The sequence below is a fragment of the Bubalus kerabau genome, chromosome 6, assembly GCF_029407905.1.
Source record: "Bubalus kerabau isolate K-KA32 ecotype Philippines breed swamp buffalo chromosome 6, PCC_UOA_SB_1v2, whole genome shotgun sequence".
In the NCBI taxonomy this organism is placed as follows: domain Eukaryota; kingdom Metazoa; phylum Chordata; class Mammalia; order Artiodactyla; family Bovidae; genus Bubalus; species Bubalus kerabau.
In genome coordinates, this window is record NC_073629.1 from 35,204,180 (window position 1) to 35,227,867 (window position 23,688).

Here is a 23,688-nt window from a genome sequence, read left to right on the forward strand (position 1 = left end):
GGTTGCCATTTCCTTCTTCAGGGGATCTTCCCAACCCAGGGATCGAATCACAGTCTCCTGCACTGCAGACGAATTCTTGACCACAGAGCCACCTGGGAAGTCCTTCTATACACAGGCTCAGAGGGTAAAGCGTCTGCCTGCAATGCAGGAGACCTGGGTTCGATCCCTGGGTCAGGAAGATCCCCTGAAGAAGGAAATGGCAACCCATTCCAGTACTCTTGCCTGGAAAATCCCATGAACAGAGAAGCTGGTAGAATACAGTCCATGGGATAGCAAAGAGTCGGACACGACTGAGCGACTTCAGTTCACTTCAGACGTGCGTATACACCTACATGCCTTCACGGGCAGGCGCTGTATAGTGTCTTTAGACCTAGGGCACCAGTGTTGGTATCACACGCGAGTCATGATGACAAAGCGGACCTAAAGAAAAAAAAAAAAAGGAGGCGCCTAGAAAAGTAAAACTGCAGCAGAGAACAAGGTCTCTGTCCCCTTTCAGCTTCGGCGCCTGCGGGCGGGGCGACGGCTAGTTCGACGGCCCGTCAAAGACCCCATCCGGCTGTCTACTGTTGACACGTTATCCCCAACGCCACGGGCAGCCGTGCCCTGGGGCCGGGCTCAGATCAGAATCGCCTCGATAATCAATGGCGCGGGACAAGCCCGGCCTCGTCTATCTGATCAATTCATCACTTCTGAGCGCCGGACCCCACAGGACCGGCTCCGGAACCTCCGGGGCCACGGCGTTGCCACCGCCCAAGGGGCCTCGCTGCACAGCGCCCCGAGGAAGGGCTTCGCAGGAGGGAAGCTTTTCATTTCGGGTCGGACCGGCGGGGCTGGAGTCCCAACCCGATCAAATAAGATCAACGTGTAGGCCGGGGAAGGGGTGCAGGGGCGAGCGCACGCACGCACACATTCACGCACCCACTCAGACATTCACGCATCCACTCACACACTCGGCCTACACGCGCACCCCCCCCACCCCCCCCAACACACACAACACCACACAGCAATTTACAGCAACCTCACTTCCAGCCCGCTCTCCCTCCGGTGAAGGAGCGGAAGTTCGCACCCTCTTTTATAGCCCTCGGCCCCGGAGACTTTTGGGAGGAACCACCAAGCACCGGCCATCTCCGAGTGTGCACTTTGCTGCCCTCGCGTGGTTCGGAGAGGAACCAAGGGCCCTAGTTGAGTTCAGTTCAGTCGCTCAGTCATGTCTGACCCCATGGACTGCAGCACGCCAGACTTCCCTGTCCACCACCAACTCCCAAAGCTTACTCAAACTCATGTCCATTGAATCGGTGATGCCATCCAACTATCTCGTCCTCTGTTGTCCCCTTCTCCTCTAGTCTTCAATCTTTCCCAGCATCAGCGTCTTTTCAAATGAGTCAGTTCTTCGCATCAAGTGGCCAAAGTATTGGAGTTTCAGCTTCAGCATCAGTCCTTCCAATGAATATTTGGGATTGATTTCCTTTAGGATTGACTGGTTGGATCTCCTTGCTGTCCAAGGGACTCTCAAGAGCCATAGTTCAAAAGCATCAATTCTTCGGCGCTCAGCTTTCTTTATAGTCTAACTCTCACATCCATCAGTTCAGTTCCGTTCAGTTCAGTCGCTCAGTCGTGTCCGATACTTTGCCACCCCGTGAATTGCAGTACGCCAGGCCTCCCTCTCCATCACCAATTCCCAGAGTTCACCCAAACTCATGTCCATCGAGTTGGTAATGTTCTCCATCCATCTCATCCTCTGTTGTCCCCTTCTCCTCCTGCCCCCAATCCCTCCCAGCATCAGAGTCTTTTCCAATGAGTCAACTCTTTGCATGAGGTGGCCAAAGTATTGGAGTTTCAGCTTTAGCATCATTCCTTCCAAAGAACACCCAGGACTGATCTCCTTTAGGATGGACTGGTTGGATCTCCTTGCAGTCCAAGGGACTCTCAAGAGTCTTCTCCAACACCACAGTTCAAAAGCATCAATTCTTTGCCGCTCAGCTTTCTTCACAGTCCAACTCTCACATCCATACATGACCACTGGAAAAACCATAGCCTTGACTAGATGGACCTTTGTTGGCAAAATAATGTCTCTGCTTTTGAATATGCTGTCTAGGTTGGTCATAACTTTCCTTCCAAGGAGTAAGTGTCTTTTAATTTCATGGCTGTAATCACTGTCTGCAGTGATTTTGGAGCCCCCAAAAATAAAGTCTGACACTGTTTCCCCATCTATTTCCCATGAAGTGATGGGACCAGATGGCATGATCTTAGTTTTCTGAATGTTGAGCTTTAAGCCAACTTTTTCACTCTCCTCTTTCATTTTCATCAATATACTTTTTAGTTCCTCTTCACTTTCTGCCATAAGGGTGGTGTGATCTGCATATCTGAGGTTATTGATATTTCTCCCCACAATCTTCATTCCAGCTTGTGCTTCTTCCAGCCCAGCGTTTCTCTTGATGTACTCTGCATATAAGTTAAATAAGCAGGGTGACAATATACAGCCTTGACGTACTCCTTTTCCTATTTGGAACCAGTCTGTTGTTCCATGTCCAGTTCTAACTGTTGCTTCCTGACCTGCATACAGGTTTCTCAAGAGGCAGGTCAGATGTTCTGGTATTCCCATCTCTTTCAGAATTTTCCACACTTTATTGTGATCCACACAGTCAAAGGCTTGGCATAGTCAAGAAAGCAGAAATAGATGTTTTTGTGGAACTCTTCCTTTTTCCATGATCCAGTGGATGTTGGCAATTTGATCTCTGGTTCCTCTGCCTTTTCTAAAACCAGCTTGAACATTTGGAAGTTCACGGTTCACGTATTGCTGAAGCCTGGCTTGGAGAATTTTGAGCATTACTTTACTAGCGTGTGAGATGAGTGCAATTGTGCGGTACTTTGAGCATTCTTTGGCATTGCCTTTCTTTGGGATTGGAATGAAAACTGACCTTTTCCAGTCCTGTGGCCACTGCTGAGTTTCCCAAATTTGCTGGCATATTGAGTGCAGCACTTTCACAGCATCATCTTTCGGGATTTGAAGTAGCTCAACTGGAATTCCATCACCTCCACTAGCTTTGTTTGTAGTGATGCTTTCTAAAGCCCACTTGACTTCACATTCCAGGATATCTGGCTCTAGGTGAGTGATCACACCATTGTAATTATCTGGGTCGTGAAGATCTTTTTTGTACAGTTCTTCTGTGTATTCTTGCCATCTCTTCTTAATATCTTCTGCTTCTGTTAGGTCCATACCATTTCTGTCCTTTATCGAGCCCATCTTTGTATGAAATGTTCCTTTGGTATCTCTAATTTTTTGGAAGCGATCTCTAGTCTTTCCCATTCTGTTGTTTTCTGCTATTTCTTTGCACTGATCACTGAAGAAGGCTTTCTTATCTCTCCTTGCTATTCTTTGGAACTCTGCATTCAGATGCTTATTATATCTTTCCTTTTCTCCTTTGCTTTTTGCTTCTCTTCTTTTCACAGCTATTTGTAATCCCTTAGTATCTCTAAATTTTCTTGAAGAGATCTCTGTTCTTTCCCATTCTACTGTTTTCCTCTATTTCTTTGCATTGATCGCTGAGGAAGGCTTTCTTATCTCTCCTTGCTATCCTTTGGAACTCTGCATTCAAATGGGTATATCTTTCCTTTTCTCCTTTGAGCCCTGCTAAGGCAGGACAAATTCCCACAATGCTGAATTATAATTACCTTTGAATCTTTGTGTGACATATTTATAACCATATCTATAGTGTTTCTTTGATCTTTGATCCAAGTTCTGGATATAAGATGATATAACCTCAGGATCCCTCTAGGTGAATGAGTTCTTTCCCCAGGAGAAAGCAAATTCTAATCATTCCAACACCAGCTTTCCCAGGATCTCCTCCCAAGGGAGAAGGCAAACATCATTTTACCAAAGGAAAAGGGTGAGAATAGATGACTTAAGTCCAAGGACGAAGTGGTCAGAATATCTAATGAGTAAAGGAAGGAAGTCATATACCTGTCCACACAAAGCCCTCTGCTACCCTTCACTTGCTTTTTCTATCATACCCACTAAAATCTTTCAACCTCTAAAATCAGTGAAAAAAGGAATGATTATGTAAATTACAATTAGCTCCTTTCACATCAGAGAGTATAATGTCTCAGTTGTTTCTTTCTCCTTTTTCAGTGACATGTATGTGAAGGGGGAAGACAAATCAGAATTTTGTGAAGTTATCATTTGTGAGTCCCATCATGCACTTGGAATAAACAAATAGGGGGAAAGTACCCACTGTATGTGTCAGAAGCCCAAGAAATTTCTAGGTATGTGGCTGGGTAACCTGAAAACCTCATTTCACAGAAGAAATTTAATGACTGGTAATGGCAGTTGACACCTGTATTTTAATAGCAGTAGTAGGTAAAATACATTGGAAAATGTTATCTACATTACTTAATACAGCTCAAAATGTATTAATATATTTGCTTATATATATATATGTAATATATAGCTGGTATAAACATATATTGTGTGTGTGTGTGTGTGTATATATATATATATAGGCTTACCAGGTGGCGCAGTAGTAAAGAATCTGCCTGCCAATCCAAAGCAAGAGACTCAGGTTCAATTCCTGAGATGCAAAGATCCCCTGGAGTAGGAAATGGCAACCTGCTCCAGTATTCTTGCCTGGAAAATTCCACGGACAGAGGAGCCTGGCAGGCTATAGTCCATGGAGTCACAAAGTTGGACGTAACTGAGCAAATATACACACATATGTATATATTCAGTTCAGTTCAGTTGCTCAGTCGTGTCCCACTCTTTGCGACCCCATGAATCGCAGCACGCCACGCCTCCCTGTCCATCACCAACTCCTGGAGTTCACCCAGACTCACGTCCATCAAGTCAATGATGCTATCCAGCCATCTCATCCTCTGTCGTCCCCTTCTCCTTTTGCCCCCAATCCCTCCCAGCATCAGAGTCTTTTCCAATGAGTCAACTCTTCGCATGAGCTGGCCAAAGTACTGGAGTTTCAGCTTTAGCATCATTCCTTCTAAAGAAATCCCAGGGCTGATCTCCTTCAGAATGGACTGGTTGGATCTCCTTGCAGTCCAAGGGACTCTCAAGAGTCTTCTCCAACACCACAGTTCAAAAGCATAAATTCTTCGGCGCTCAGCCTTCTTCACAGTCCAACTCTCACATCCATACATGACCACAGGAAAAACCATAGCCTTGGCTAGACGAACCTTTGTTGGCAAAGTAATGTCTCTGCTTTTGAATATGCTATCTAGGTTGGTTATAACTTATATATGCATGTACACACACACACACACACACACACCCTCAAAGGAGAAAGCTATGCCTTCATTGATTCTGAACTGTATCATACATACATCATACATTCGATGACCATCACATGGGGTTAACAGGACTGACAGTATTCACTAATGCAAACTAACAAGGTATACTATAGGCAGAACCCAGGAGGGTATTAAACAAAGTTCAACAATTCAGTATGCATGTGACAAAAATGGACAAAAATGGTAGGGAAAAATTTTATTTTCAAGGACTGTGCAGACAATGATGAATAAAAAAATTTTATTTCAACTATAAAAAGCTGACTTCATTCCACCCTGGCATACAACATTTATGGTGATGCCAGTTTGAATCTGAGACAATACTGCTATCCCCATGCTTCCACCCCTAAAAGACTCTCTTAGAGGAACAACTTCCTACAATTTTCAGTCAAAAATTTATGATACATCAATCAAAGTAATGAATAAAACAAGTTTCTGCTTATATAAAGAAATGAAACAAGCTGTGTATTTGTTTCTTGCTGTAAATTACCTTCACTCCATACACTTTTTGGTATGTTCTGGTATGAAAACATCTCAAAATATAACAATTCAAGAGTTCAGGTCAAGATGACCCATGCAGGAAGCTGTAAAAATTGATTTGAACTGTGAAATGGAACTAGTTTAAAATATGAAGAAGCTCCAAGTTATTAGCCCTATTAGGAAACAAAAGTCATTAAAGCTACAAAATAACAAGTGCAAAACACGCTGAACCTGTATTTCCAGGGAGTGACATTCCTATTGGCCAACAGGTTTCAAATTGACACCCACAAGGTGTAACTCTTTCAGTTCCACTAGCTTTCCTTTCTCTTGTGTGAAAAAGTCTCAGAAATGACAATGAAAATATAGGAATCATTGAAATTTACCCTGTAGACCAATTCTGGAGATAACAGCCAGAGATGATGATTAGACATGTAGTGTTTACTTGATGACTTTCTATACGTCTAGGAACCCTCAAAGCACTAAACTGAGTGTTTCAGAATCTAAACTTCCTAGCAGCTTTTGTTCTTTTGGAATAAGACAAAAGACAATTTACTACCACAAAGGGATCAACCACAGCCAACTTGTCCATAGTCAAGTTTTACTTTAATGAGCAATTCAACTGGTAGACCTATGTCTATGCTTGCTCTTTACAATAATTTTAGACCAATTTTTTTTTAAGAGAAATTCTAGGCTTCATAAATGTGAGTTAATCCTTTTGTAGATATAAGAAGGAGGGAATGGAGAAGTCTTCCCTTCAAATGTAAGAATCATCTAAAACTATTTGCTCAGGAGTACCCATACTCCATGGAAAAGCTCGTCCATCAATCTCAATTGGAAACCTGGGTTTTCCTTTACTTTAGAAGACACTCTCATTTTATTCATGGATTGTATGAACTGTACAAACATGCATATGAGTGCCATCAATTTCTCATTAAAATTTCTAATGTTCTTATAATTTCCAAGAGACAGCTAAAGAGTACTGCAACATGAACAAAATTTAAAATGAACCAAAAAACACAAGTAATTGACTGAAAATTGCCATAATAACCCAGATTTAAACAAAAAATAAGTTTGTATCTTCGGTAACATGACAAAACTTCCATCTAACATCCCAATAAATTCTAGATGACTTCACTAGTATATGAATTAATACACTAAATGTATTTATTTCTTATACCCCAACTGCAAATATATTAAATAATTATTTCTTCAATAGTTTCTCTTTCCCTTAGTGGTGGCATTTAAAACTGAGTAACAGTATTTAGCACTCAGTCATTTAGAAGAGTTTTAGGAAAATAGCAACAGTTTCCATATACCATTTGAAGGGGTGAAGTTTCCTTTTGGGAATATTGCTGAATGGAACATTTTTTCTTGTCTAAATCACTCCTTTCAGGTCTCACCAGAGACAGATAATTTCCAAATCTTATGTAGGCCCAGATTGTTTTGGCAAAACTCCTGAGCTCCAGCACACAGAAGAGCTATTTTCACCGTTTCTTTTTGCAGTGAGGATCTTGCCTCTCTCTGTTCCCAGGTGGGTATGTGAAAGATAAATTTCCAAAGCCAAAACAATGTCTTGGCATTGTTTAACTACTATTTCCCACTCAGCCTCCCAACCCCACCCTCCCAGCACTCCTGCAATTTATCACATCCAAATAAAACAGTAAAAATAAAAGTCAAGTCTTAAAAATTATCTCTCTTTCCAAGAAGTTTGAACACAGCCTATATCCTCCCCTAATGAGCCTCAGTTTGAAAAGAGCCTGATGAGGGGCTGAAGAACAAAATAGGTAACAGTTTTTCAGCAGGAGGTATGGAATCGTATCACCGAGGGGAGTAATTTATCTGGACATTATATGCTCTCTGCTGAGGACTGATTTATAAGCAGGTCAAAGTAAGTTTGCTTTCTGTAGTCCCCGGAAGCATAAATAATGTTTGTAATCATGAGGAGTTTTCCCCACAGGAAGTAGGGGAAGATGCTGTGGTGTCATCCTGGGGACTTTGACGATTTTAGCTGAGCTTTCCTATGCTGGGCCCAGGCTCCCGACAGGTTCTTCACCTTTGTCCCCTTGGCTGGCGGTTGATGAAATGGATGCTTCAGAATTCATTTTATAAACAGGACGTAGAAGGCCATCACAATGCAGGCGATTGCCACAGCAGCATGCAGCCTGGTTCCAATTACAGCAGCTAGCAGGAAATAATAAAAAGAGAAAAGGAATCACACCTTGCCTGCCGGGGTCCAGCCCCGGCTGATCCAGGGTATTCGAAGGAGAGACGGCTTCGGCGACCTATTTATTTATTTATCAAAGATATAAAGAGTAATAGAATGAGGATAGCTCAGTAGGAAAATTCAGTGGAGAAAAGAAGCTGAGTAGCTTGGTTTACGCGGAAAATCAATATAACCTATGACACCAGGTTAGCTCTGACCACGGAGGCCGCAGGCGCCCTCTCGAATAGCGGAAGGTGCCCCACCTTAGACACCTTCTCGAGTGGGTCTTAGAAGCCCAGGCAAATAAATGGTTGCAGAGGATTTCCGCGCTCCAGATGGAGACTCAGCTGGAAATTGAGGGGAAGAATGACATGGGGAGACCAAGCTTTGGTGAGCAAGGCCCGTAGCTTTATTTTCAACAGGGGCTTATATACCCTAAGTTACACATAGAGGATAATAGGGGATGCAAAGTCAGCAGTCTTTGATCCTTACCAAAAACCAGGGTTTCTTTCCTGCAAATTTATCGTATACAAATGGTTTAGGTGATTTACATCATCTTCTGGCCAGAAGGCCTATTAACATTTTATGACTCTTGACAAAGACTTATTTTCTCTAAGAGTAATTATTTTAAGGTTTGGCGCCATCTTTCGAAGGTGTTAGATAAAATTGCATTCCTATAGGGCGGATGTGTAATGGGTTTACAACAAAGGAAAGAATTTATTACCTTAAGGGTCTAAAGTTACTAACACCAAGGCCACTACTTATTTTTTCTATGTACCAACTATTAATTAATACATATTCAAGGATACAATTCAGGGGATGTGAAAAACTTGGCAACAAGCATTGGCTCATCAATGAAATCTTTTACTAGTTTCATTCTGACAGGTTCTAACTCTCTGAGAGGCTCTAAGCTATTTGAATATCTTAAGCTTCCCGTGCCTCTCCCTCTCGAGGCTGGGAGACTGTAAATAATCGTATGCATAGCTGTAGGAGTCCAGGTAAACTTGTCAGGCTAGTTAGAGAGCCATCTGAGGGGTTTGGATTTAAACACTCCTAAATGCCCAGGAACTTTATTAATTGGAGCTGTAAGTTAACTCTTTGACAGAGAGAGTGAGATGGTGGTGGGGGACAGCCCCCAGTAAAGTCAGAGGTGAGAGCACAAAGCAATAAAGTAGGCAGACTCTGGTTTTTTTGGGGGTAGATGCTCGAGAATATCCAGGGGGACTCCTGAGGCTGGATCCCGCCTTTGCATATGCCGAGCCTCCTTCCTCATGACCTTTGTCCCGAGTGGAATGTCTCTCGCTGGCTCCCGGCACTTGCCCCTTATATAAGTCCTCACTTTCAAGGTGATATTTTGAAATCTTTAGTCACAGATAAAGAGACCTGTTAAGGATCTCAATAATCAACCCATCCAGGAATGTATTTAAATACTACTCAGGACTTCCCTGGTGGTCCAGTGGTTAAGAATCTGCCTTGCAATGCAGGGGACTTGGGTTCGATCCCTGGTGGAGGAATTAAAATCCCACATGCTGTGGGGCAACTAAACCCATGCCCCGAAACTACTGAGCCCATGTGCCACAGCTGGAGAGCCTGTGTGCTGCAACTCTCGTGACATAACTAAAGCCACTCAGCAAATTAACAGAACTGCAGTCTATGAGCTGCAACTCACATGGCACAACCAGGACTTGACTCAGCAAATTAATAAGTAAATAAAAATATTAAAAAAAAATAAATAAGTACGACCCTTATGCCCTAGGTTTTACGTGAATATATCATTAGTTTAAATTTTGCCCTATTTTGAAAAAATACTTAGGTAAATAAGATTCCAGATGAAGGTGCCCAAAATAAAAAGTAAAAAAGCATCTGAGTTAATAAAATCAATACTTAAAAAAAAAAATCTCCAATATATTCTTTCAGAAATTCGGGGAAAAAAAACACACAAAACTTTTCACTGGGAAAATATTACTCCCAACAATTCCAGTCCAGTCTAAAATTGTTTAAATTATACACTTTTATGCCATGGAGAATATTAAAATTACTTTGTAGCTAAAACAAACAATTACGTAAAAGTTGAACCAAATATAATCCCAGCCTGTCCCACCTTCACTTGGCAGCACCTCACTGTCCAGAGATGGCAACTTCCTCTCCCTGAACAGATATGATCTTACCTTTGTAAAACACACCCCAAACTCCCTTCTTTTCTGAGAGCAGCCAGGTTTTGAGACGAGGTACTTTCTTGAAGTAGGCACAGGTGCAAACAAACAGCAACCCAAACACCAGAATCCCATCCAAGGAGTACACTGTTACAGGAAGAGAAGAAAGCCTTAGGTGCTAATCCAGCTTGGGAGAAGTAATGCCTCTGGAGAACACAATGTGATATAATACCAAGGTGGTGATCTCAGCGGCAGTGCCAACTCTGACAAGAGGGAGCCAGGGTCCTGGGACTAACAAGGTTACCTTTTTGTCCCCTCAAATCACGGAGAAATGCCCCTTACAAAGATCTCACTGCCTTCTTCCCTCTCCTTTCAAGAACTGCAAGTTCTGAGAAGAGTGTGCCAGTTAATGTGGAATCAGCCTGCCAGGAATGGCCAGTGTGGGCAACATGTTGAGAGAAGTATAAGAATCCTTGGTGCCTGAGCTAAGAGATTGAAATGTGCTCTTACTATAAATCACTCATGTGATAAAGAAGAGCTAGATATTTAGCCAAGTCTTTCAGAGCTTCATCTGTTGGTAATGAATATGATAAGGCAAAAGCTTAATGGAAACTGCAAGAGTTAGAAATCATATGACTATAATTTTCCTGTGTTTTATCTTACACTTCATGCATCATACACTACTTACAAACCAAATTTCTGCCAGAGTAACAGATTCTTGAGAACTAACAAGCCAAAAAAAAAATTTGAGGCTTCATCATGGTGGAACAAGTGTGAGAAAAAAGTTTGAACACATAGTTCTAGTTCTTACATATGTAAACTGAGCTATGTCTGGTAAGCACAATGAATCATCTAAGTGGAAAAAAAAAACAATCAGACCACAAAGAGGGGAAGGGTGACTAAAATTTATTCAATAATTACTATGTGTTCAATTGCTTCCTTATTTCTCAGTTCAGATTACTTTTTCCTCTAGGTGATGACCCTTCCTGTACTGTGTCTAGTAACCTTAGACCTCTGACTGTCCAGAAAGCTTCAAAAGAATATTTGACACAACCAGCATCTCCCAGTTCTGGACCACTCTCCCAGTTCTGGACCACTCTATCTCCCTCTCTCCCTCCAGTAAAACTATCTCACAGCTAGATGTCACACAGCAACAGTCCAGTAAATTAATACATATACCAAGTTTTTAAGATGAACAATACCTTTACCTGCTAATCTTCTCCTCCTGTAAGTTTTTGCAAAGCCAAAAGTCACGAGGTGAAAGGCTTATGGAAAAGTACTTTTTGAGAAATACTCTCCTATGCCTCTCTAATCATACTAAGAGGCCTTGTCATCTTTTTTCCAGTAAGATGGACTCTAAAGAACACAAAGGCCTCGTTTCCTGTCCTTCGCTGGAATGTGGAAATCGTGTCTATATAATCGTGTTCGAAGAGGCCTGTAAAATTAGGTCAGATAAACAGGGCGGCAACTGCCTCAACTTTAGAAGAGGCAGTACCCAACCCTTGCAACTTTCGCTACGGTCTCCAGATGGGATCGCCCAGGCAAGACTTTAGCATCAAATAAAAGAAAACTTTCTGGTATTTTAACAAAATAAGAACTTTTTTTTTTTAGGATTCACGTTCACCCCCCAAAAAATGTGGGCCTTAAAAACCCTCTATGATTTCTTGGTCTTCCCAAGATGCCTACTATCCTAAAGTATGAGAAAACAGAGGGCTGTGAGGAGGATTCTCTCATTTCCCTGGTGCTACAGCAATAGCTCGGGCTTCCCTGGTGGCTCTGACAGTAAAGACTCTGCCTGCAATGTGGGAGACCTGGGTTCAATCCCTGGGTTGGGAAGATCCCCTGGAGAAGGGAAAGGCTACCCACTCCAATATTCTGGCCGGGAGAATTCCATGGACTGTATATTCCATGGGGTCGCAAGAGTCGGACACGACTGAGCGACTTGCACTTCACAGCAATAGCTCAACCAGGACTGGCCTCGCGAAACGGCTTGTAAGGGCCAAAACGAACTTCTAGAAGAGAGAAGTGAAAACACAGGCTAGGGACCAAGGACTCGGGGTGTGGGCACAAGAGGCATTGGGGGTTCTAGATGTGCACGCGACGGGGGAACCCGCGAAGTAGTACAGGAAGCAGGAGTTAGGGACACGGAGAGGCCAAAGGGAGGACTCCGATGGGAGGGGGCGGGGAGAACGGCCACGTCAATCCGGGCTCCGCCCGCCACGTTTTCCCTAGTGTACTGGACTCCCATCCTTTGCTCTGGGCATTGGTTCTCACCGTTCGTCATGGCGGCTGGGCCCGGTCCTGGATAGGGAGTCCGGGGGAGAGGTCAGTGGCGGTAGCGGCGAAGACCGGGGGAACCCAGCTCCCACCTGACACTTCCCGATCCGGGCCGCGGCAACGGGCAGGAGCCGTAGTACGCAGGCGCAAGGGAAGGGAGGCGAGCGCCAAACGCAATCAGTCGTGGCTAGGAGATTGCCGAGCTAGGGGAACCTGCGTGGGTGGAACTCTCAAGAACAGGTGTGGGTGAGAAGAAAGCTGTCCAGAAGGCGTCCTTCGTGGCCATGGTAAACAATATCTTCTGGGTGCCCCTGCAGATTTAGTGCTGGGGCTAATCTGACCTGCTCCCGTCGTTGTGTTTGAAAAAGTAAAGTGAAAGAAACTGAAGTTGTGTCCGATTCTGCGATCCTATGGACTGTAGCCTACCAGGCTCCTCCGTCCATGGGATTTTCCAGGCGAGAGTACTGAAGTAGGTTGCCATTTCCCTCTCCAGGGCATCCTCCCGACCCAGGGATCGAACCCGGGTCTCTTGCATTGTAGGCAGACGCTTTACGGTCTGAGCCGGAAAAGGTAAAGGCTTGCAGTATTGCACTTTATTTTTCGCTGTGGCAGCTGCTCTGGTTGTGTGTGTGCAGCAGCCCACCTGCAATGGAGAAGTCTCTCAAGCTTCCACGTAGGAGAACGCAGACAACTGGGGTCCTGAGGCTACGCCTGCAGCCTCTGGGACTGCGTTTGCTGCGCGGATCGTTCTTACTCCGTATGGAAATCTGGATAATGAGCCTGCATCTGAACTTTCAAATGAAATTAGGAACCTTATAACAAAAACAAGTTGCGTATTTCATGTGCTAAAGCTCCACGTTGTCGGGAAACGTTTTGGTAATTGCCAGTTTGTATGAATTTTTCTTTAAAATATCAGGATGGTCTCGGTTATCTCCCGTATTTAGATAAAGTGGGGCCGTCTCGGTCACTTTAGCCAGGAAACGGCGATATTGGGGCAGCCTTTCTCACATTTTCACAACTTGACGAAAAACACCTTCAGTTTAACGGTGGCGCAGAGCGGAGGAGACAAAGCTACAGATACCGTTTCTGCATTGAAATCCTTAATTCCACACAACTCGATCTTCTTTATTAGAGTCAGGGCGAAAGTGCGACTGAATCATTCGAAGTTGAAACTGTAAGGTTACAGCTGGTCCGCGGTTGTCGAAGTCCTGAAGGGACCCTCTGCCCCTCTTGCTGCAGTGCCATCTGGTGGCTGCGACCTGCTTGGTTACGCCGAAGAAAAGGTACCAAAGCCTCCTAGGAGCTGGAGTAGAGGGGCAAGTCAAAAAAGGCCTGTTGGAGGACAGACTTCTTGTGAAAATGTGCTTAAAAGGAGAAACAAAGGAACAAAAAACGAAGACGACATACAGAACAAATAAGACAAAGCAAATGATTTTGTGCCCATACACACAGACAAATCCCCCTGCCCCAAAGAACTGCTAAGGACTACTCAAAAGCAAAACAAAACCGAAAAGTCCGTAATTGTCTTGGCCTTTGAACTTTTCATCAACAGTTATCTAAAACAGTATCAGCACCATCATCACTGGCCACGAACTGTTAGTTCCCTACACCAAAGCTGGATAAAAGCCCCAAACTATTCTATATTCCAAACAAATTCATGTTCACTAACTTAGACTGAACCATGTAGTTCATCTTCATCTTGAATAATTCTCCTGTGTTACATACTATGGAATTGTGCTATTCTCCTTGACCTGCAACTTCGTTGTTCTCTTTCAGTCAGTTCAGTTCAGTCAGTCGTGTCCGACTCTTTGCAACCCCATGAGCTGCAGCATGCCAGGCCTCCCTGTCCAACACCAACTCCCAGAGTCCACCCAAACCCATGTCCATTGAGTCGGTGATGCCATCCAACCATCTCATCCTTTGTCGTCCCCTTCTCCTCCTGCCCTCAATCTTTCCCAGCATCAGGGTCTTTTCAAATGAGTCAGCTCTTTGCATCAGGTGGCCAAAGTATTGGAGTTTCAGCTTTAACGTCAGTCCTTCCAATGAACACCCAGGACTGATCTCCTGTAGGATGGACTGGTTGGATCTCCTTGCAGTCCAAGGGACTCTCAAGAGTCTTCTCTTTACCCAGATTCTTTTTTCCATGTAAATATAGATGTTCCTAAGATACCCACACCCTGTTTTTCTCACTATTAATTCTTACTTAGTGACCTATTCTGTTCCATGGCTTCAACTATCACCTCTATGTAGAGTTTTGTTTTGTGTTTCATTTTTGGTTTTTTTTTTTGTCACTTGGCACAACTGGGCTCTCTGCAATGAAAGCGTGGAGTCTTAAACCACTGCACTGCCAGGGAATTCCCTGTATAGAGGTCTTAAGTTGATGTCCTATCCAAGTTCCAGTCCTACATTTCTAGTAGATTTTCTTCTGACATCTGAAAGGTTGAAAGTCAAACTTGCCCCGTTCTGACTTTCCTGTTTCTGTGATTAATATTCCTTTTTCCCTAATCACTGACTTTAGAATTTGTAAATTATCTTTTAATCAGTTAACTCCTCTTTTTTTCCCCCCCACAAAATGTTGTTCCGACTCCCCACTTTTCAATTCTACATCCATCACTATAGTGGATGTTATCATTTCAGTCTTTAAGCATCAATTAAATCCTCATAACAGTGAAAACTTACATTTGTATAACATTTTTGACCTTTTTGAAGCAAACACACCTTGTCATAATATTTAATCCTCACAACTGTGTTATCACCCCTATTTTAGAGATAATCTAAGGCTTAGGGTAAGGACTGCTCAGTATCAGATTTGAACAATAATTCTGGTCTTCTGAACTCAGAACTAGAAAATTTTGCTTCAAACCATGACTGTGGTTTCCTTGAACAGCAGCCTCTGCCTCCTGAATATGTATCTAATTCCTTACCCTGCTATTCACGGCCTTCCTGTATGCGGACTTCAAGCTGCAGCTGTGAAAAGACTTGTTCTGTGTTCTTCAGATGGACTCTTTGCTGTCATATTTTTGCTCATGATATCTACTCTTTTGGAGGTAACTTCATCTCATTTTTCACTAGATGGAACACCACTCCAACTCTGAAAGATAAGTCTTTTTTTCCCAGTCACTCTCAGAGTTTAAGAACAAAGTTTTAGGATAAAGAAATCATAGTTGAAGAACTATGAAGAGTAATTAGTTGTTTACTTATTATTTCAAAAGACGATATTCCACAGCATCTTATTGTTTCTTTTTTTCCCATGTGTGTCTGTTTTTATTTCCTACCCTTTCTTCCCACTCTTACATTTACTTCCTTCCTTCCTTCTCCCTCCACCATATTTTTTCGTTTCCATACTCAAAGTGTTCTACCTTTTTTATTGAATAAAATGAGCTTCACCAGATTTTTATTTCAAAATTAGTTATACCAAGAATTTCATATTTTTTAAAATTATATTCTGCTTTCTCTCTGTAAAATTGGGTTATAATGATTGCTCCTTTCTAGGGTTATTGAAAGATTAAATAAACTACTGTTTACAACAATACGTGGCATGAAATATGTTCTCCATAAGTGTTAGGTATTACTGTTGTTCTTTGGTTTAAAAAATAATTATGATTGTCTACTCTGTGTTGGGCACTTTGCTAAATTTTGCAAGATATAGAGGCAAAAAAAAAAATGGATCTCTGCCCTCAGGAAACAAAATATATTGGGGAAGATAGATGAATAAACACCTTTTAGTAGAGCACAGACATTGTGCATGATAAGACATTATCTTTGATCTTCACAACTGCTTTGCAGAATAGTTATTCAGTGAGAAATCTGAGGCTCAAAGAAGGCACATGAGTGAGGTCACAGAGCTAGTCTGTCTGACTTCAAAGTTCCCTTCCCCTTGTTATCACACTGACTCACATTAGGATGCTGTCCACTGATTCTGATCTTTAACAATCATGTTCCAAGCATTAGTGTTTCTGTTGTCCTGAAAAGTCCCAAAGTCTCATGCTGAAGTCTAGGTCACTGGCTCTTGCAGCTCAAATGCAAGCAATAAATAGAGCCCCACTGCCTGGGGACTCAATTCAGACAGTCCTTCGTCAGTTCATTTCAGCCTGCACTGGAGGATGGGCAGTTGTTGCCAAAGACCTGTCAGTCAAGAACAGTGGCCCATTTGTTAAGACTGTTGCAGTGCCTGTGGCGAACACTAATCAGTCATGGGGACCATGACTGTGGCATTCTGGTTTAACCAAAGAGTAAGTCCAGTCCCAAAGGCACAGCTTGCAACAATAGCTTCATTTGAATCACAACGTATTTGAAAAGGGATGTCAAACAGGCATTAATTTATGCTTCAAATATTTGTTCTGGAACTTCTAAGTCTAAGGAATGTGTGAGTCTTTGGGAGCTCAAAGGTGAATAAGAAACAGACTCTGTTCTTAATAAGTTTTAAGATTTAGTGTATGAGACAAGCTGTGTGTATAAGTAATCAGAAAATACAGTAGAAAGAAGTATTGAAGGAAAATGAAAAGTGCTGTGGGAGTGTAAGGAAGTGCTTTCAGCTGGAGAGCTCGAAAAGCTTGAGGGAGGAACAGACAGTTTAGCTGGACTTGAAAGGCATGTAGCATTTCAATAGAAAAGAAAGGTAGCCTAGTGGGAAAGTAATGTAAGCAGAGCTTTGAAGATGGGCCAAGTTTGGGGCACAGGACCCTTTTCCCTTCCTCTTTCACTGCCAAACATCTCTCAGGACTCAGCTCAAACATTATTTGCACACGGGAGGCTTTGCTGACCTTCTTGAGTCCCTTTTCCCCATCATATACTTCTAAAAGCATACAGAACCTATTTCATTCATGTCTCCCTCCTACACTGTAAATTTCATGATTTTGCCACAGTCCCATTAAAGTGCTGTTTATCACTTGGTAAATATTTGTTGCATGAATAACTGAAAGTGGCCTTGTGGAACTGGATTATAGAGTTTGTGAAGGTAATGCTGAAAAATAACTTACTGCTGCTGCTAAGTCGCTTCAGTCGTGTCCGACTCTGTGTGACCCCATAGACAGCAGCCCACCAGGCTCCCCCGTCCCTGGGATTCTCCAGGCAAGAACACTGGAGTGGGTTGCCATTTCCTTCTCCAATGCATGAAAGTGAAAAGGGAAAGTGAAATCGCTCAGTCGTGTCCGACTCTCAGCGACCCCATGGACTGCAGCCTACCAGGCTCCTCCATCCATGGGATTTTCCAGGCAAGGGTACTGGAGTGGGGTGCCATTGCCTTCTCCGAACTTATTGCAGCAGGTATTTATTGAGAAAAATCCACATATAAGTAGACCCACACAGTTCAAACCTATGTTGTTCAAGGGTCAGCTGCATATTCTTCATCTTCATTTTTCTTCTTTTATCTTTTGTTGCCTGGTAGACCATTTCTTTTCTCTTTGTCCCTTGAAGTCTGTTTCTGAGGACCTACCCAATGCCTCCCTTCTCTCACTTTTGTTTCTGTGCAGTGTCTAACTATCACGGCTGTGTTCATGTCCCCCATGCCATTTTCTTTGTCCTGATTTCTCTGTGGATCTCCAGACCTGCACCTCCATTTGCCTACAGGACACCTCTGGACTCTTAAGTTCAGAGTGAATTCATTTCCTTCCCTCCCCAGTTGCTTTTCCATTTTACTTTCCAATTCATATTAATAGCGTTCCGTCTGGATATAAACCTCTCTCTCCATAGCTCTCAGATTGATTCAGGTGCAAAGTCCTGTGAATTCTATTCCTAAAATTCCTCCATCTTAATTCAGGTTCTAATCAGCTCTCATCCTAGGTGGTCTCCCTGCTAACATGATCTCTTTTTTAAAGATGGGTCATGTGACTCTTCTGCTTAACAGTCTCTCAGGGACTCTGCACTTTGAATGAAGTTCAGTCTCTGAAGAGAACATTCAAGGCCACTCACAAACTCAAACTCCAGTTTCCTTCCAGCCTCATTTTCTGCATCTCCACCCAACAAACTTGACTCTGGCAACCCACCTGAAACATCTTGTAGACGCACACCTTGCCTTTTCACTCTCTGGGCTTTTTGTCTTTTTAAAATTTATTTGTGTTTCACACTTTAAACTTTTTATTTTGTATTGGGGTGTAGCCGATTAACAATGTTGTGGTAGTTTCAGGTGAACAGTGAAAGGGACTCAGCCAGACATATACATGTATCCTTTCTCCTCCAATTACCCTCGCATCCAGGCTGGCATATAACAGTGAACAGAATTCCACGTGCTGTACAGTAGGTCCTTGTTGGTTATCCATTTTAGATATAGCAGTGTGTACGTGACCTTTCCAGATTCCCTAACTAATCCTTCTCCCCAGCAACCATAAATTCTTTTTCTAAGTCTGTGAGTCTCTTTCTGTTTTGTAAGTTCATTTGTATCATTTCTTTTTAGATTCCACATGTAAGGGATGTAAAAGGATATTTCTCCTCTGTCTGACTTATTTCACTCAGTATAACACTCTAGGTCTATCCATGTTGCTGCAAATGGCATTATTTCATTCTTTTTAATGGCTGAGTAATATTCTGTTGTGTACATGTACCGTATCTTTATCCATTTCTCTGTCGATGGACATTTAGATTGCTTCCATGCCTTGGCTATTGTAAGCAGTGCTGCAATGCACACTGGGCTGAATGTATCCTTTTGGATCATATTTTTCTCCAGATGTATGCCCAGGAGTGGGATTGCAGGATCATATGGAAGTCTGGGCTTTATTTCTGCTCTATTCACAACACTGCATTTTTCCCCTTTACATTTTGGATCTCAGGCTCAGAATGCTGGCTTATTCACACAGCATTGTTGATGACATAGTATTGTAATTGACTCTGCCCAAAAGTCCTTCCCTTGTCATGTGTCTTATGTATTCTCTTTATCCCTAGTCTCATTCCTCCTCCCCTGCAACTGTTGCAGGAAGGGGGACTCCTTCTAGGGCCCAAAACTGGGCTCTTGTCTAACACTCGGAAATGAATTGTCTGAGGAGACATATGTGTTGACAAAGCAAGACAAACCCTTTATTGGGAAAGGGTGCCCAGGCAGAGAGCAGTAGGGTAAGGGAACCCAGGAGAACTGCTCTGCCACGTGGTTCAGTCTCGGGTTTTATGTTGATGGGATTAGTTTCTGGGTTGTCTTTAGCTAAGCATTCTGACTCTGAGTCCCTCCTGGTGGCTCACACATTACTCAGCCAAGATGGATGCCAGTGGGAAAGATTCTGGGAAGTGGTTGGACATGTGGTGTCTCCTTTTGACCTTTCCTGAACTCTTCCGGTTGGTGGTGGCTTATTAGTTCCGTGTTCCTGGGCAGGACCTCCTGTCGTAAGACAACTCATGCAAATGGTTACTAGGGTGCCTGGCCAGGGTGGGTGGTTTCAGTCAGTGTGCTTCCCCTAACACAACCTTTCTAATGTATTTGATGTCTATGCTTTTTTTTATATGATCCTATAAAAATATGTATTTTGTATATGTATGTGTGTGTTTGGTCTTTTGTTATACTCTTATTGTATTTCTTACATTTTGAATTTAGCACTATATTTCTAAGCTCTATCTATGTTGCTAGTCTGTTGCTTCTGATTGTTGAATAGTATGCCTTGGTGCATATCCAGCACATTTTACCTATCCATTTCCCTCATAATGAACACTGTGGATATTTTATACATGATTCCCTGGACAAGGCTAGTGTTTCATCTATACCTAACATATCAGTTCTCAACCCTTTCAGATGCAACAATCCTCCTTAAACAAAAAATAGAATGTCTTCTTTATTATTGTGAAAATGAAATTCACAATATAACTTACTGCGGTAGGCAGATGTTTGCCTCCTGCTAGTCGGAGAAGGTAATGGCAACCCACTCCAGTACTCTTGCCTGGAAAATCCCATGGACGGGGGAGCCTGGTAGGTTGCAGTCCATGGGGTCGCTGAGAGTCGGACACGACTGAGCGACTTCACTTTCCCTTTTCACTTTCATGCATTGGAGAAGGAAATGGCAACCCACTCCAGTGTTCTTGCCTGGAGAATCCCAGGGACGGGGGAGCCTGGTGGGCTGCCGTCTATGGGGTCACACAGAGTCGGACACGACTGACGTGACTTAGCAGCAGTCGCATCCTTGTGTAATCCCCTTTTCTTGAGTGTGGGCTACACTTATCGACTTCTAGTGAATAGCATAGAAGAGATGGAATGTCATTTCCAAGGTTAGGTTGCTGCTGCTGCGAAGTTGCTTCAGTCGTGTTCGACTCTGTGCGACCCCATAGACGGCAGCCTACCATGCTCCCCCATCCCTGGGATTCTCCAGGCAAGAATACTGGAGTGGGTTGCCATTTCCTTCTCCAATGTGTGAAAGTGAAGTCGCTCAGTCGCTCAGTCGAGTCCGACTCTTAGCGACTCCATGGACTGCAGCCTACCAGGCTCCTCTGTCCATGGGATTTTCCAGGCAAGAGTACTGGAGTAGAGTGCCAGTGCCTTCTCCGAAGGTTAGGTTACCAAAAAACTGTAGTCTTGGGTGTTCTTCCTGGTTCTCTCCCTCACCTGCTCTGAGAGAAGCCAGCTGCTATGTTGTCAGCTACCCTAGGAAGTTGACATGGCAAGGAATGGAGGGAGGGCTCTGGTGAAAGCCAGTGAGGAACTGAGGCCTTAATCTGACAAACTGAGGTAACTGAATCCTGCTGACAACAATGTGCGTGATTTTGGAAGTGGATCCTTCCCCATCAATACTTCAGATCAGACTGAGGCCCAACCAACACCTTGACTGCAACATAAGGACCTTGAGCCAGAGGCATCCATCTGAATTGCACTCAGATTCCTAATCCACAGAAACCGTGTGATAAATGGTCACTGTTTCAAACCAAGTTTAGGGATAATTTGTTTCACAGTAATAACTAACCTAACTACTCACATAACTACAAAACTACAAAATGTAATGTCCTCACTATTAGATAAAGGTAAAATAAAGATAGTCAATTATAATAACATGTGTTTCAATAGGGTTTCCCGGCTGGCTCAGTGGTAAGAATCCACCTATCAATGCAAAAGATGTGGGTTCAATCCCTGGGTCGGGAAGACCCCTCCTGGAGGAGGAAATGACTACCTGCTCCAGTCTTCTTGCCTGGAAAATCCCATGGACAGAGGAGCCTGGTGGGCTAAAGTCCATGGGGTCGCAGAGTCGGACATAACTGAGTAACTAACACTTGCCCTTTTTTTCAGTGTCAGACCCCACTGATCAAGGGGTCAGTCCTACAAGAGTGCTCCTAACTTTAGATGCCAATGGATAGTCGTAGGGCCCCAGGCTACCCACAACTTCTGTGTGACCTGGCTACAAATCAGAGTCTTGCATGACCTCCTCCCCCTTGGATTTGGTTATTTCCTAGAACAACTCACAAAATTCAGGGAAACACATTTGTCAGTTTATTAAAGGGTATCATAAAGGATACAGATGAAGAGACACATGGGGCAAGGTCTAGGAGGGTCCTGAGCACAGAGCTTCTGCCTCCATGAAGTTGGGGGTGCATCATCCTCCAGGCAAGTGGATGTGTTCCACAACCTGGACACTCTCTGAACCTCCTACCACTGGAACTGTGGTGCTCTGTATAGGTATGATTAATTACTAATTCCATTTCTAGTTCCTATCCCTTCCTTTGGAGAGGGCTGACAATTCCAAGCTTCTAATCATGGCTTGGTTTTTCTGGTGACCAGCTCCCATCCAAGAGCCATCCAGGAGCCCACCCAGCGTTGCCTCATTATAACAAAAGATGCAGCATCTTTTGTTATAATGAGGCAACGCTGGGTGGGCTCCTGGATGGCATCACCAGATGATCAACACCGAAATCAGATTGATTATAGTCTTTGCAGCCAAAGATGGAGAAGCTCTATACAGTCAGCAAAAACAAGACCAGGAGCTGACTGTGGCTCAGACCATGAACTCCTTATTGCCAAATTCAGACTTAAATTGAAGAAAGTAGAGAAAACCACTAGACCATTCAGGTATGACCTAAATCAAATTCCTTATAATTATACAATTGAAGTGAGAAATAGATTTAAGGGCCTAGATCTGATAGATAGAGTGCCTGATGAACTATGGAATGAGGTTCATGACATTGTACAGGAGACAGGGATCAAGACCATTCCCATGGAAAAGAAACGCAACAAAGCAAAATGGCTGTCTGAGGAGGCCTTACAAATAGCTGTGAAAAGAAGAGAAGTGAAAAGCAAAGGAGAAAAGGAAAGATATAAACATCTGAATGCAGAGTTCCAAAGAATAGCAAGAAGAAATAAGAAAGCCTTCTTCGGTGATCAATGCAAAGAAATAGAAGAAAACAACAGAATGGGAAGGACTAGAGATCACTTCAAGAAAATTAGAGATACCAAAGGAACATTTCATGCAAAGATGGGCTCAATAAAGGACAGAAATGGTATGGACCTAACAGAAGCAGAAGATATTAAGAAGAGATGGCAAGAATACACAGAAGAACTGTACAAAAAAGATCTTCATGACCCAGATAATCATGATGGTGTGATCACTGACCTAGAGCCAGACATCTTGGAATGTGAAGTCAAGTGGGCCTTAGAAAGCATCACTATGAACAAAGCTAGTGGAGGTGATGGAATTCCAGTTGAGCTCTTTCAAATCCTGAAAGATGATGCTGTGAAAGTGCTGCACTCAGTATGCCAGCAAATTTGGGAAACTCAGCAGTGGCCACAGGACTGGAAAAGGTCAGTTTTCATTCCAATCCCAAAGAAAGGCAATGCCAAAGAATGCTCAAACTACCACACAATTGCACTCATCTTACACGCTGGTAAAGTAATGCTCAAAATTCTCCAAGCCAGGCTTCAGCAATATGTGAACCATGAACTTCCTGATGTTCAAGCTGGTTTTAGAAAAGGCAGAAGAACCAGAGATCAAGTTGCCAACATCTGCTGGATCATCGAAAAAGCAAGAGAGTTCCAGAAAAACATCTATTTCTGCTTTATTGACTATACCAAAGCCTTTGACTGTGTGGATCACAATAAATTGTGGAAAATTCTGAAAGAGATGGGAATACCAGACCACCTGACCTGCCTCTTGAGAAACCTATATGCAAGTCAGGAAGCAACAGTTAGAACTGGACATGGAACAACAGACTGGTTCCAAATAGGAAAAGGAGTACATCAAGGCTGTATATTGTCACCCTGCTTATTTAACTTCTATGCAGAGTACATCATGAGAAACGCTGGGCTGGAAGAAGCACAAGCTGGAATCAAGATTGCGGGGAGAAATATCAATAACCTCAGATATGCAGATGACACCACCCTTATGGCAG

At 43.2% G+C, this 23,688-nt stretch overlaps 1 protein-coding gene and 1 non-coding gene across 2 annotated transcripts; both read right to left on the reverse strand.

The window, feature by feature from the left end:
• Window positions 1–615: 615 nt before the first annotated feature.
• Window positions 616–1,050, reverse strand: LOC129656711 (small Cajal body-specific RNA 2). The gene has a single exon (XR_008716499.1). It is a non-coding gene; the product is annotated as a small Cajal body-specific RNA 2 (non-coding RNA).
• A 4,425-nt stretch (window positions 1,051–5,475) lies between these two features.
• On the reverse strand, window positions 5,476–12,895 carry TMEM167B (transmembrane protein 167B). Its single transcript, XM_055584868.1, has 3 exons — window positions 12,403–12,895; window positions 10,144–10,275; window positions 5,476–7,953 (listed from the first exon to the last, which is right to left on the reverse strand). The coding sequence occupies exons 1-3, from the start codon at window positions 12,410–12,412 to the stop codon at window positions 7,871–7,873; spliced, it is 225 nt and encodes a 74-aa protein (XP_055440843.1). The 5' UTR covers window positions 12,413–12,895; the 3' UTR covers window positions 5,476–7,870.
• Window positions 12,896–23,688: the final 10,793 nt, after the last annotated feature.

Excerpts from the sequence above, each read along its gene's own strand:
- TMEM167B (XM_055584868.1), bottom strand. Across the intron at positions 7,954-10,143 it reads TTGGGGTGTGTTTTACAAAG|CTGCTGTAATTGGAACCAGG; the intron begins GTAAGATCATAT and ends ATTTCCTGCTAG.